We start from the raw sequence: 14,310 nt of genomic DNA on the forward strand, positions 1-14,310 counted from the left end.
TCTCTCTCTCTCTCTATCTCTATCTATCTATCTATCTATCTATCTATCTATCTATCTACCTATCTCTCTCTCTCTCTCTCTCTCTCTCTGGGCTGGGACGGTCTTAGGAAGAACCACCACAGTATTTTCCGTCCCTATCTCCCCCTCCCCATCATTTTCTTCTTTTTTCCCCTTCTTTCCCTCTCTCCCCTTACACGGACTAGGCGGTCTTAAGAAGAGCAACTACCCAACAGACAGCAGGAGGTGTAACCTCTTTACTAATTGTGATGTAGTGCAAACAAGAATTTTTGTCTCTGATTATATAAGATTGTACAATAAAGATAGAATTCTTTTTATGCCTGTCTGTCTCGCACACGAAAGATGCAAGTTCGAACTTTACTTTATCGAATATCTCCGTTTTTTCTCTTTGTATCCCGTCTCCCACTTACCCCTGGTTGACTTTGGCTGGCAGGGTCGAAGCACGCCGTCTTCTAACAAATCTAAATTATGCTTATGGGGCCGTAAACATTGTCATTAAAGTGCTTCCTATTTATTGAACTCATCAGTCCGTTATTTTTCAATAAATGAGTTTAGAATTGTAAAAATGTATATATGCATAGGTTGTTACTACTTCTATTGATTGTTACGGTAGTCGGGATAGAACCAAAACTCCCTGAAAAGAGATCCATAAAGTTTTCCCCTGTCATCTCGGCCTCTTGGAAAGAACACTTGTGTTTTGTATGTTTGTATCCTCAGACAAAGGCTACTCCCGAGTTGTCGTGACCTCGTCTCGGAGTCGCAGTTTGTTCAACTATGAAGACCTACGCTCGATGTGCAGCATGGAGACCACCTATTTCCAAGAGACAGAGTCGTACCAGGACATCTGTATACGTCGCGAGGCAGATGGCTCCTGTTGTCCGGCCTGGTCTCTGGCCAATTACGTTGCTTTGCTCCGGGGCCGGTCCTCCTGCAAGGCCATCACAGCCCGTGACGTCACCGTGGTCCGCCGGCTCCTGACCCGATGCGCCCCGTTCTTCCACAACTTCTCGCTGGGCCCGAACTGCGCGGGTGACGTGGACGCCTGGTTTTACAGCCCCCAGCATCCGCCTCGGCCCTGCCCTGGCGTGCCACAGAGGTGCAAGAAGTACAACGCTGTGTATCACATCCTGCATTTCCTCGCCGACTCCACCTTTTTGTTTCCCGGGACGCCGTCCTACATGCCCTCCTCCGCCCACTCCTTGCCTTTAGGGAGGTCCGAGTCTTATTTAAAATTCTCCTCCATGTTCTTGCCAGTTGTAGCGGGCTCTGCTTCTGTGAAAATTTTTCAGCATTTAGAGAGCATGCCCAGGGACTTCAAAGGTCTCCGTGTTGTCGGAGCGTATTTCGGTGTGAAATATACTCTATTTGAGAGGTATTTGATACTGGATTCCGTATGGTTAGGGGTCGCATGTGGGGTTATCTTTGTTGCTATGTGGCTATACACAACATCGATTTTTGTGACTTTCATGACGTTTTTATCCATGTTTTGGGCAGTAGAAGTCGCCTACTTCCTATACACGTTTGTGTTCAAAATCAAATTCTTCCCTTACATGAACATGGTGACGCTCATCGTTATCATCGGCGTGGGCGCTGACGACCTTTACATCTACTGTAAAGTGTGGCATCTGGCCAAGGCGGAGAAGAACAACGGCGTACTGGAGAAGATCGTGAGCGACACGCTCCGCCACACAGCGTTGTCCATGCTCGTGACCAGCCTGACCACGGCCACTTCCTTCTACGCCAACTACATCAGTGACATCAGCGCCATCCGCTGCTTCAGCATCTTCGCCGGCACCTGCATGCTCATCAACTTCGTGCTCACAATCACCTGGCTCCCGGCCTCCGTCATGCTCTACGAGAAGTGGTGCCGGTGCTGTGTCGGACTCAGTAACGGGGACTACCGCCTGTGTTTCTGCGTGTGTAAGTTCCCCTACAAGATCTACTACCTCATCACCGACTGGTCAAGGATATTTTTTGAAAAGCTTCTGCCGTGCCTTGTTATCAAATTCCGTTACCTGTGGATACTTCTGTTCGGAGGGTTGTGGCTCGCTAGTATCCTAGTCATATTTTATTACCCTCGCCTGAAGCTGCCAAACACGCACAAGTTTCAGGTGTTCGCATCTGATCATTTGCTAGAGCGCTATGATTTCGAGCTCAGTGATATGTTTGATTTTGAGCGTGTGAAAGATGGTGATGACGTGCCTATGTTTCCCATCACGATCGTGTGGGGGATTCTCGCCTCCGACAACGGAGACCCTTTGGATCCTTACAACAGAGGCTCGTTAACCTTTGACCCGCACTTTGACCTCACCACGCCTAACGCTCAGAGGTGGCTTTTAGACTTTTGCGCCAAATTGCGGCGGACAGATTTCTACTTGCAGACCCCAGGCCTGCAGCTTACGGATTGCTTCTTAGAGAAGTTTACTCATGATTATATGAGGCAGCCTTGTATTACTAGGGATACAGAATGCTGTAACCACACAAATTACCCATTTTCAGAGTCCAAAATGGTGTCGTGTTTGTCTAACTACATCCCACTCGTCCGTGCAACCCCGTATGTCCATTACAACAGTCACTCACCTGGTCCTAGGTTTGACAATGGTAGAATTAGCGCCTTTTTCGTTCAGTTCCTGAGCAACCATACGTTCAGTCACTCGTACGAGGCTGTTCAGACGTTTTACCGTCAGGTGAACCAATGGGTGAACGAGGAGCTGCTGCACGCCCCCATGGAGATGCGCCGCGGTTGGTTCATCAGTCATTTGCACTTCTTTGACCTGCAATCATCTCTTGCCGTGGGCACCCCGCTAGCGCTGGGAGTGTCCCTAGCTGTGGTGGCGATAGTCTCTTTCTTCACCACTCTGAATGTTCTCATCAGCATGTACGCCCTGCTGGCTGTAGCGGCCACCATATCGGTCACGCTTGCCTGTCTGGTTCTGATGGAGTGGGAGCTGGACGTGCTGGAGTCGGTGGTCATCACTGTAGCCGTGGGTCTGGCCATCGATTTGACCTTGCACTACGGCGTGGCCTTCCGCCTGGCCCCGGACGTGGGCCGAGAGATGCGCGTGATCAACTCCATCGGCCGTATGGGCAGTCCGGTGTCCATGGCAGCGCTGACCACAATGCTCGCCGGCGCCTTCATGATGCCCTCCACCATCTTGGCCTACCGCAAGTTTGGTGTCTTCCTGTTGCTGCTCGTCGGACTGGCCTGGCTGTACGCCACCTTCTTTTTCCAGTCCCTCTTGCGCATCATCGGCCCCCACGGTGGCTTTGGACAGTTCCACTGGCCGGCGTCCGACTGTTGCGCCCCCGCCTCGCGCGAGCACGTGGACAAGACGATCTACGCGTTGTCCGAGTCCACGCTGAGCTCCTCCAGCACCAGCACGCGCGAGCACTCGCACCACGGCCACCACCACGGCCACCACAGGCATAGCCGGGAGCTCGAACCCCTCACGGACCCGGACAGCAAACCCCACTACCATAGGGACACAGACCCCCGCCGCCACCAACGACTGCACGCACACTACCACCACCACCACCACACCCAGCAGTCCCATCACGCTCACCCACACCATCAGCACCACCGGGCGCGCAGGAAAGGCGAGTACACCTCCGTGCGCACGGATATATTCGCCCCAGAGGACAGCCCAAGCAGCACCAGTCGAACCAGAGATTCGCCCGCTGCCATCAAGACGGGGGGTTTGAGCGCCAACTCTTCATGCAACGACACGAGCACGTTGACCGTGGCGGCCGACTCGCTCAACTCCACACCCTCGCCGCGATCCCGCGAGTTGTCCTCGGAGTTTTCTGACCCCGGGGACCAGTGTACCGGCCGGGCAGACCACGGGGCGCTCAGTGACACGGACAGCGTCACGTCCTCTGTACAGCGCGGCACGACACAGGCTCAGGTGGAGATCTTCCCACACACTCTCCCGCTGCAGGTCGCCTAATGTCAGGCAGATACTTTTGTCTGATCAGTCGGGTCTGGATGCTCATGTTTATTGTTTCTTTTCATGGACAACACGATTCTACACTTAACTAAATTGTTCCAAACTTTGAGCTGTCTGTCTAGTTGTTAGAGCTAAGAGTCTGGAAGGACAGAAAATCAACAGAAGTCATGCACGAAAGTAAATTTCATCAACACACATGCATGTAATTACTTCTGGACGTAGGTGTTTGTATATTTATGTGAGGCAGCACGATGAAATCAAGCTCTTGTCAATTTTTGGAAATGTGGAATTATTTGTATCAACTTACAAGTTTGTTACTTTGTCTTGTTTTGGGTGAAAAAAAAATACCATTCTATCTTGAATAGAAGTGATATTTGCTATTGAAAACAAAATGGGGGTTACCTAGTTTCAGAAGTAAAATAAGCGAGAAAATGGCCGCCAAAGTTTGTAAACTTCAATAGCTTGAGAGTCCATGGAAACTGAAAATCTGCAATTTTTTAACCTTTACCATTTGCGTTTTTCAGTAAAAATCCACACAGAAATGTGTTTTTAAGCGGACATAAAAAGGCAAATGCAGTGACCTACCTGCTAGCACCCCTACTCAGTCACAAGAACATCCCAACCGAAGTGAAATCCCAGCTCATCAATGCATCTTCTCACCAACATTAACATACCAGTGCCAAACATGGTCTTAACAAGGCACAAGAAAGAAAAATCAATGCATGCGAAATGAGGTGTCTCCGCAAAACCTATCAACGTCACCAGAAGAGACCGCATAAGAAACGAAACCGTACGTTTACAAACTGGAATACCACCAGTAATAAAATTCATACAGCGTCAAAGAGTCAAATGGTTGGGACATCTAACCAGAATGCCCCTGAAACCCAGAAACAACTAGCGGCTAAAGCTTACAACACCGGAGAATTCGGCTTCAGATAAAGATGAAGACCAAGAAAGACCTGGCTGAATGGGGTAAAAAGGTTCTGGAACAACATGCCATATCTATCAAGGACGCTACACACCTAGCACAGGACCGAAACTTGCTCCTCCCCTCGACATCCTAAGAATACTAGAGGAAGGGAAAAGTAAAAGTAAAGTATAAAAGGTGTTGAGCTAAAAAATCAAAAATTTGACAAAAGTTCCAATCTGGCAGAAAAGTGCTTGTGTCTTCGATTTCATATTTTGACGAGCGCCTGATTTCACCACGCTGCCACACATATATGACGAAATTTGAATGTCTTGACTCAAAAGGAGCTAAGTACTTTTGTTCTTGTTAAATTAAAACTGAGTACAGTGGAACTATCCTTGACGAAGATCCATCGTCTTTACATACATTAAGCAAAATGGGAGAGCACATCCCAGTTATCCTTTGCAGGTCAGGGCAAACTCCTGTAACCATATCTTACTCTCAAAGTTTATCCGTTTATAAACGTTGCTATTAATTACTGATAAGTTTCACTGTCGTTTTCAATTAATTAATACAAATATTATTTGTGTTGCACAATGTTTTTTACTCATCTATGTGTTGCAATGTATCTTGACTTTTCCACACTGATTTGTCCTCTTTTCTAGTTTTGTGTTGTTTTCAATTTGATAATTTGATATTTTCTCAAGTAACAGAAATTTTACTTCGTATCAGGGCTGAAAGATGGAATGTGAAGGGTGTTTTGCCTTTGTTTTTTGTTGTTGTTGTTGTTGGGTGTTTTTTTAGGGGGATGTAGGCCTTTAACAAAGATAAGATTAACTAAAAACAAAGATTCCATGCCATCGAATATAAAAGCGAGGTTTATAATTATAACGTGTTCTATTTTCTTAAATGTTAGATTCTTTCCCATCCGGATTTACAAAGGAGTGGAATATTTTAATGTAATATTCCCCAGGTTTACTCTAAATTCTTGTGTATGTTCTTTTTTCAAAAGGTTCGATCTTTAGTAGGATAAATAATGTACCCGTAGCCTGTCTGAAACAATTAAGAAACCGGTATTTGAAACGTAGATCCATCTGTGCAAACCTACGCGAAGTTTGTCGGGATTTGTTTGTCTCGGTCCGGCAGGCAGCTGGAGACCACCACCGGCAGGTCCGCCACTTTTTGTTGTGGGTGCATCGTATGTCTTCCTGTCAGGCTTTCTTTTCCCAAAATTAAATTACTAAATCTAATATCACATGGATACGTTTTTCTTGAAGCAAAACTGTCCCTGTAATCTGTATACTTTATTTTGACATGATCTGAACCTATAAGTTACTTATAAATACAAGTACATGTACATAATAGTTTTAATATCATCACCTTCCTTGCCCTCGTGCATAATATTTGGCCCCTTGTGTTAAGAAATTGGGCTATCCTCATTTATTGCTGAGGCTATTCTCTATCTAATGATAACAAACAAATTGGTTTTTATTAAGGATTTGGATAAGTCTTAGTATTGTAATTTTAACAAGCCATAAATGTGAATCGTATGTGGGGGTTGGAGAAAGTATGACTTGTGACGCAGCTGGTGAAGCGTTCTGTCTTAAAACAGACTAGAGAGGCCTTCATATACAACTTAAACTCGAAGTAAGTGTCTTTACTTTTGTAGTAGAGTTCAATAATACAAGTTAATCTAGTAATCAAAATATTATATATTGCAATCAGTTATAATATGGTTTGCACAAAGACATGTAGTTTATAAGATTATACATGCTCTTCGTTAATATTGTTTTTTGGCTAGATCTAGATCCATTTTTCTTTTTTTTTAAGTTGAATGTAATGGTTTGGGTGACATCTTGCTTGCCGCAGTTTGCTTTTAAACTTCTGGAAAATCACTTTTAAGAATTAAAAGTATCACATAGCTTTTAGACTGTGTTGTTATACTACTTACAATCGAGCGGTTTGCTATTCTCTCTGAAAAAACAACAACAACGTGACTAATTGCAGAGTAACGGGAAAATAAACAAATAATATGACATGATCATCGATCTAAGAATCTCATTCAAGATAACTCATGTAAAACTGAGATTGCATTTTAAAAAATCAGTGCCATACTTTTGTGTTCGTGTTTGAGTTCTACCTTACTTTCTGAACTAGTTGTTGGGGGAAATGAGATTATTGGGGTGTCTGTTGAAGTCGAGCTGGTGAACATTGCTAAGCATTCCGGTTGCCTTGTTTCAGCGTAAAGATGTTTGAAGAACAGTTTGCAGAATACACCAAAAAACGTTTATACTTTCGTTGATATCAAACAGTTGAAAAGAAAGAAGGTAAAAACAGAGAAGATACTTAGGTGTTAAGTGTGTCTGGACAGTCTCAAAAAGCCGACTTTGGGCTCGAAGTTTTGGTCGTTGCCTACCTCCATCTGTTGTTTCCGTCAGTCTGTCTTACTTTTTTCCAGAATTAAATAGCCACTATTGTGTCGATGTGCTTCTCTTTACTCAAACAAACAAACATAAGGACCAGGCTCTTTGCTGTTACAAGGAAAAGACACGAGTCCGATTCGCGTGTGGGAAGTTTGTATCGTCACTGAACATCACTGTCAATGTGCTGGGATAGTGTAGGCCTATACCGACCTTGTTGATCTGGCAGTGTGGGTTGAAGAAGCATCAGTCTATACTATCAATATCATGTTAAAAATGTTGAGTGTTTACTGTAAACCTTCAACTTTCCACTGTTTGTTTTATAACTCTAGAGAGGCTTGTCTTTTTAGTTTTCATTAATATACATTTTTTGTTCTATCTTGGTTATATATGGCCCAGTGCACACATATGGCCCAGTGCACACATGCCAATTGTCCGTTTATTTTTTACATGGAATGACACTTTTTTAACAGCAGCCTCAGATGATGCACGTCTCATCAAAATAATGTATCAGTACAAAATTGACATAGTACATACCTAAGGCTGCAACTGTTACTATTCTTAAGAAAAGGAAGCAAAAGGTGGGGGGGGGGGGTTGCTGCCCGACGGAAAAAGCATGGATCTGACCCATCTATTGTAGGGCGTTATTTCCTCGTTTTTCAAACGTGTTTGTGTGGTTGTGGCGAGTCTTTTCAGAATGTTTTCTTTTTTAACTTTGTATTTGCATGACTACGGTATATACATATTTTTACGATCACTACATTTTTTCCTGAATGTCACTGCGTCACTTCCATGATTTTTTTTTTACCAACGTTATACATTCCAAGACTTGGTATATGTTGTTTTTTTGGCTGTTCTTTCTTTCTTTCTTTTTTTATGTCTACTTTCTTCTTTTCTTCTGGATATGTATATTTGTCTCACTTTTTCGAGGAAAGAGAACTGACGTCTGCGGTGTAATGGTTTCTTTGACACGTAAAAGATGTGAGTTCGATTCCCACCATCAAAATGATCTTATATTATGTCAATGGGGGCGTAAAACATTTTTCAATAATCTACGATCAACCGTAAGGAGATGAAACCTAAGTATTTCTTTCTTATCGTTTCGGAATTGGCCTATCAAGCCTTATGTATGTAGCTTTAGGTTCAGTTTTTTTCTGTCACAACACAGTCTTAATCTTTTCAGTGAGACCTGCGGTGCATGTGGCTGCATCGTCCGGCATATCGACCCGGATGTGCGGTCATTGTTTCCTGAACTAAGAAAAAGCATTAAAAGAAAACATTTTTCAGTGGAAAAATGAGTAGTGAAAGCCTTAAATCAGGTGACTTGATCTTGATAGTTGGCGAGTTGTAGTGACCGATATGCTATAAAGCATAATTTATAGTTATTATTTATGTTTTGAAAGACATGTTATAAAGCTTGTATAGCTTTTATTTATTTTTTGAAGACACGTTATAAAGCATTTATAGTTTTTATTTATGCTCCAAAGTTCTATGACAATTGGGGCGGAAAACATTGTGACAATCATTAGGCACTCTGTGATCTCTCTAAAACTGAAATACATAATTTGCATTTATTCTAGTATAAATTTTACGGCACTTGCAGCGTAGTTAGGTCATATGCTGAAGATTAGAGGTGTTACGAGAAAGTAACATACACAAAAAATGAGGGGGAAGGATAATGACGATAGATGCACAATACTCTTTGTTGAACGAGGTGCAAGGTCCCGTGTATCTGATCTGACACAGTGCCTTTGCTTTGTTTGATATTTGTATTCCAGACGCAAATTTCTTTTTCTCAAGTTGGGGGTACAACATTTAAAAAGGTAGAAGGAAAAAAAGCTAGGGGAGTGGGCAGGAAAGATAAGATACACCAGAGACATAGTCACTGAGTTGAGACATTTAAAGTGAGCGTTAGTCCACTTTTAGAAGGATAGCACCTCTCTCTAGGGGCACAGTGGATTTATCTGCCCCCCCCCCCTCTCTCTCTCTCTCTCTCTCTCTCTCTCTCTCTCTCTCTCTCTCTCTCTCTCTCTCTCTCTCTCTCTTTATATGGGGATCTATCTATCTATCTATCTATCTATCGATCTATCTATCTATCTACCTATCATGTGGCGTCGGTGGCCTTGTGGTTAGGCTACCGGACTCGTAATCGTGAAGCTGCGGGTTCGGGGGTTCGAGCCACGGGCCCAACGGTGTGTCCTTGGGAAAGGCACTTTACACGAATTTTCCTCACTTCTCCCAAGTGGGAATGGGAACCCGGCCATAGCGAAAGATCTTGTCAGTATATTAGTATTTTTAGCGCCTATAAATGGCTGCTTGCACTGTATGCTTCCCAGGAAGTTGAGGTTGTTTCAGAATGTTCTCAGGTCTGCTGGAGTACAGATTGTGAAGCACATAGAGCTTGCTGTTGAGCGGGGATTTGCGCTATACAAATGCTATATAATATTATTATCTACCTGTATATCTCTCTTTCCCTCCCTCCCTCTCTATTCCCTAGGCCCAAGTCAGGGGAAAACTACATTGTAACAAATGGGACTAACGATTGAAAGTGTATCTAGTAGTGGCGTTTTTGCTTTTCGTGATATGTGGCTGTTCCAGAAAACGGTTTAAAGAAGAAAAGAACCCACAAAAAAGAGGTCTATCAGTCGATACAACACGTTGTTTTGACAGAACCTGTTAAAACTTCGTTGTATGTTTGCAAAACATAGACAAGGTTTAGAGAGCTCTTTAAAACAGCCCCCAAAGTAGACAGAGTGGACGGCTGGATGGTTCTCTGATGTGGTTTGCTCATTCTTTCCTATCAAATGTTTATCGTCGTTTTCTCTCCTCCCTTTTTGCGCTTGTTACTGTTTTGTAACACCTCTAGTCTTGGTCACTTTTACTACCTAATTGTGTTGCAAGTGCCGTAAAATGTTAACTGAGACGTAAAGTAAAAAGGATTATGGTGAACAGGCTACTGCCGTATAAATAGGTCGAACTATCACGCTGACTTTATACAGGGACAGATGGCGAGCTGTAGGTGAGTGGTCACAGAAACTCGGGTCTAAATGCAGTGTTATCCTTTTTAAAAAAAATTATTATTATTATTACTATTATTTTCATTATTATTATTATTCACATCGTTCTTATAATTGTTACCTTTTCTATTAAGTGATAGTTAATATCATGTCAGTATTATTGTAGTATAATGTTATCATTGTTATTGTTCTGCCGTCATTTTCAACCATTCAGAATATTATGTCATTTTTACAATTTTACAGGAGAGCCAAAAATCGGAATATTGTTATCAAGAAAAGAAACTTTGAAGTTTACATGCACTCCAAGTCCATATTTTTACGAATACATTTTTAATAATAACGGGTTTTTCCCTTGTAACTACATTTAACTTGTTGGCTCTCCAGTAAAATTATCGAAACTGCATAAATATATTGTATTTTTTTAAATGATGGCAGTATTGTTATCATTGTCATTGCTATTATTTTGATTATTATCTATCAAATTATTACAATATCGTTATTACTGTTTTATTGCCATTATTGTGATACATTTATTATTGTTGTTATTATAGGCATTCTTCATCAGTTCAAGTATTTCAGCTTGTTTAAAATGTCTTCATAAGGGGGAATAATGTTAAGGCACTCTCCACAACAACCTCTCGTTAGTCTTACCCCTGAGCCAAGTGGCTATCCTTGAAATGACCAATTAATGCTCAGCATAGCTTTCAATTCTTACAAAAACGAAAGTTTAGACAAAAATTAAATGTCGTCAGCAAGTTGCTAAAATGTGTTAGACTTAGAAAGCAAAACTTACAGGAGAAAGAAAAGAACTGCTTCATTCTTATAACAATTGTTCCTACATTCTGTGGTTTTGTGTAGGTTTTTTGGTGTTGTTTCTTGTTTCTTTTTTCAACATTTAGAATTTGAATTTCAACAAAATAATTCTTGAGCACATGCAATCGATACCTCGGGGTAAAAAAACTGCAATTTAAAAATATATGAAATTTTTGGCTTAGTCCATGTTAAAAGTTGGCCACTGATCTTCCGTTCTGACTCTGTTACCAGGGTGTGTTTATCCTGCTATTAGTACGCGCAGGAGTATTATTTTAACTACAAGTTGAATTCTAACGTAGGGGAAACCTTTAATGCGCTGCATGCATCATTAGACTATAATATGTACGTATATACTTTTGTCTCATTTAGCTTCAAGGCCTTTCTTAATACGGTACAGAATAGATTATTTGAAAGCAATAAGCGTCATGCTTTCTCACTACCGGACACGTGATAAAAAGAAATGCTGCTACAGGTCGTCTTTTTCAAAAACAAAATATTTTTTTCTGTAAAGAATAATTCTTGGTTGTGTTTGAGTTGGACTGCTATCGCTAAATTAAGACATGCCCATTTCTCTTTTAAGTTGAAATCTTTTGAAAGATGTAACGTCATACCTAAAGCTATTCCCCCTTTGACGAAGGAACTTACCAGCGTCTGTGGTGTAACGGTTAGGGGCTTCGGCGTCGTACGCAGGAAAGCTGAGTTCCATTCCCGAGTTAAGATGAGTCCTTACAGTATAAATCAATCTTTTGGTTGGGATGTTGTAGCACTCTCAGACCTGGTTGTCCCTGACAGGCACGGTAGAACCCTGCCTCCTACTAAATGATGTGAATTGTGTCGCTGGGAAGGGGGGGGGGGTGCGTAAAAACACCTACATCTTTTTTTGTAATGAGTCTTTTCTGTCTTACAATCGATAGCTGAAAATTAACGTACTTTCTGCACAGCTGCATGGTCAAATAATATTCGGTCTGTGAAGTATACTTGGCAATGTTTTTCTTGGTCTGACCAGAGAGTTTTACAGTATTACCACCTAGGTCTATGTCCCAAATCCCCATAGACGAAAGAAGAATTTTAAAATATAAAATGTTTTTATTTCTCTTACCTTTGTTTTTAATTTGGCTAACATCCCACGAAGGAAGAAAATAAATTGTAAATCTACCGAAATGTATGTTTTTTTCTTTTGCCCAAAAAGAAGACGCTGGTTATTAGTTGCAAGATGCGGCTTGGTTTTTTGTGTGATAAAAAGACAAATTAAAACAAATAAAAAGGCTCAACATTAAGAAAACATTGGTGGTTTTTATCAAATGTTATCAGCACAAAATTGTACTATTTTTCAAATGGACGGCCTCTACTTATGTTATGGACCAGACAGACAAATTTAGAACCCTACAACTACAACTGCAACTTACTACCATTTCTCTCGTGCCTTTGTCACATTCTCAAACGGCTGAATCAAAGCGACTGCACGTCAAGATTCAAAGGTTTGATTTACTAGAAGTAGAAGGAGCAGACAAGTGGGTGGTTGGCAGGTGCTCTGGTGCGATATGTTCATTTTTTCCTATCGAACACCATTCGATCTTTTCTCTCCTCTCTTTGTTTGTTACTCTTTAGTTGTACCTCTAATCTAGGACAGTTATGTGGGACCTATTTGTATTGCAAACTCCGTAGGACTCTCACCAAATTTAAAAGAAAAACTAAAATAGGAGCAGACCACAACCAACCTGGTGACAACAATCCTTGTGCTGGTCGACAAAACTTAGAACGTTACTTTTCCTTTCAGTTAGAGCAGGATTAGCTATTTTGTAGACACACGCATTTTCAAGATAATTTTTGTTTGTCGGAGAATGAGCAATACTTTATAATGTACAGGTTTATTTGGTCGCTTTTAAGGACAAGCGGGCTTACCCCGATTTCGGGCGTTTCCAGAAATCTTGACCTACTCTAAAAGTGGGTATTGCCCTACCAATAGGAGAAGATTGTTTTTATTGGTGTGTATATTTGTTTTGCTAGGTTAAAGAGAAAACTCTCCTTGTCTTTTAACAGACACCAAACAAAGGTCAGAAAATGTTAGCTTCGATTTTTTCAAAACAGCATTCTTCGGGATATCCCCCTTGTGCTTAAAAACGACCATTTACGCATCAGATTTTAACATCCCTGATAACAGACGTTTAATCCCTTTGCTTTGTTTGCTAAAGGTGTGAGTTCAATTCTCCTATGGGCCTGTGAAGGGGAGGGGGGGGCATGCGTTATTGTCAATAGTGCCCCACAGTGCCCAGGTTTGTTCACAATGGCTGGGTCAAATCCAAGCAGACTGCTCCCTGAAAGATTTAGAATGTGGTGAAAGTATTTTAGAACTTATTTTTCCGAACGCACCATTAGACACAAATCAGTTCATTTTGGGGGAATGCTGATGGTCATACGTGGTTTGTTTTTCTAATCACTTTGTAATTTTATGAGTTCGATTTTACGGACATTTTTTATACCCTTAAACTCTCTGGATTACCTCTACTACTTAACAATCATCCGTTGTATTTTATACTGCCCGTAGGTGTAGCCAATTTTTTTTTGTTTACATGTATATTTGTAAGATATTTTATAACATTGAAAGTCCCGTTTGATTATGGTCAAGTTTTTTTCTAAGACTGGCTGTGATTTTACCGCATTTGCATTTGGCGTATTACAAGTTTACTGTATATCTTTATACCAGAAAATATCTAATGCATGAAGAGATACCCACTTTTCAGGAAATATTAAGATAATGACTTGAAGCACTTTTTTAAAATGAATGTATCAATTATGTGGATTTAAGCTTTCGAAAAGAATTTTGCTACCAATTGTTCTATATGAAAAAAAAAATTGTTTTCAAATGAAGTTTGCTTTACATGTGCTTTTTCTTGTTTTTAACTTTTATTAAGACATTTTCTCCACATTACGTTTTGTAATTTGTCATTTTTCTATGTGACATTTTGAAACTGATCTATGGGGGAAAGAGAGGTTGGGGGGGGGGCGGATGTCTTTGGCAGGGTTTTTTTAATTGTTGTTGATGCTGTTTGGTTTTTGGTGGTTTTATTTTGTTTTGTGTGGTTATTTTTTTTTTTGTAGTATTTAATTTGTATGTGAAGAGCACAGGGGGAAGCACGACAGGTATAAGTCGCAAGCTTGTGGACTCATGACTTCATATTTGTTTGACT

General features: G+C 41.3%; 1 protein-coding gene across 1 annotated transcript; it reads left to right on the forward strand.

The window, feature by feature from the left end:
* Positions 1-118: 118 nt before the first annotated feature.
* Positions 119-4,578, forward strand: LOC118477129 (protein dispatched homolog 1-like). The gene has a single exon (XM_005096973.2). The coding sequence runs from the start codon at positions 720-722 to the stop codon at positions 3,963-3,965; it is 3,246 nt and encodes a 1,081-aa protein (XP_005097030.2). The 5' UTR covers positions 119-719; the 3' UTR covers positions 3,966-4,578.
* The last annotated feature ends 9,732 nt before the right edge of the window (positions 4,579-14,310 follow it).

This window comes from Aplysia californica, unplaced genomic scaffold (genome assembly GCF_000002075.1).
Source record: "Aplysia californica isolate F4 #8 unplaced genomic scaffold, AplCal3.0 scaffold00143, whole genome shotgun sequence".
NCBI lineage: Eukaryota > Metazoa > Mollusca > Gastropoda > Aplysiida > Aplysiidae > Aplysia > Aplysia californica.

Coding starts and splice junctions, on each gene's coding strand:
- LOC118477129 (XM_005096973.2), top strand. CDS start 720: ATGTTTGTATCCTCAGACAAAGGCTACTCCCGAGTTGTCGTGACCTCG.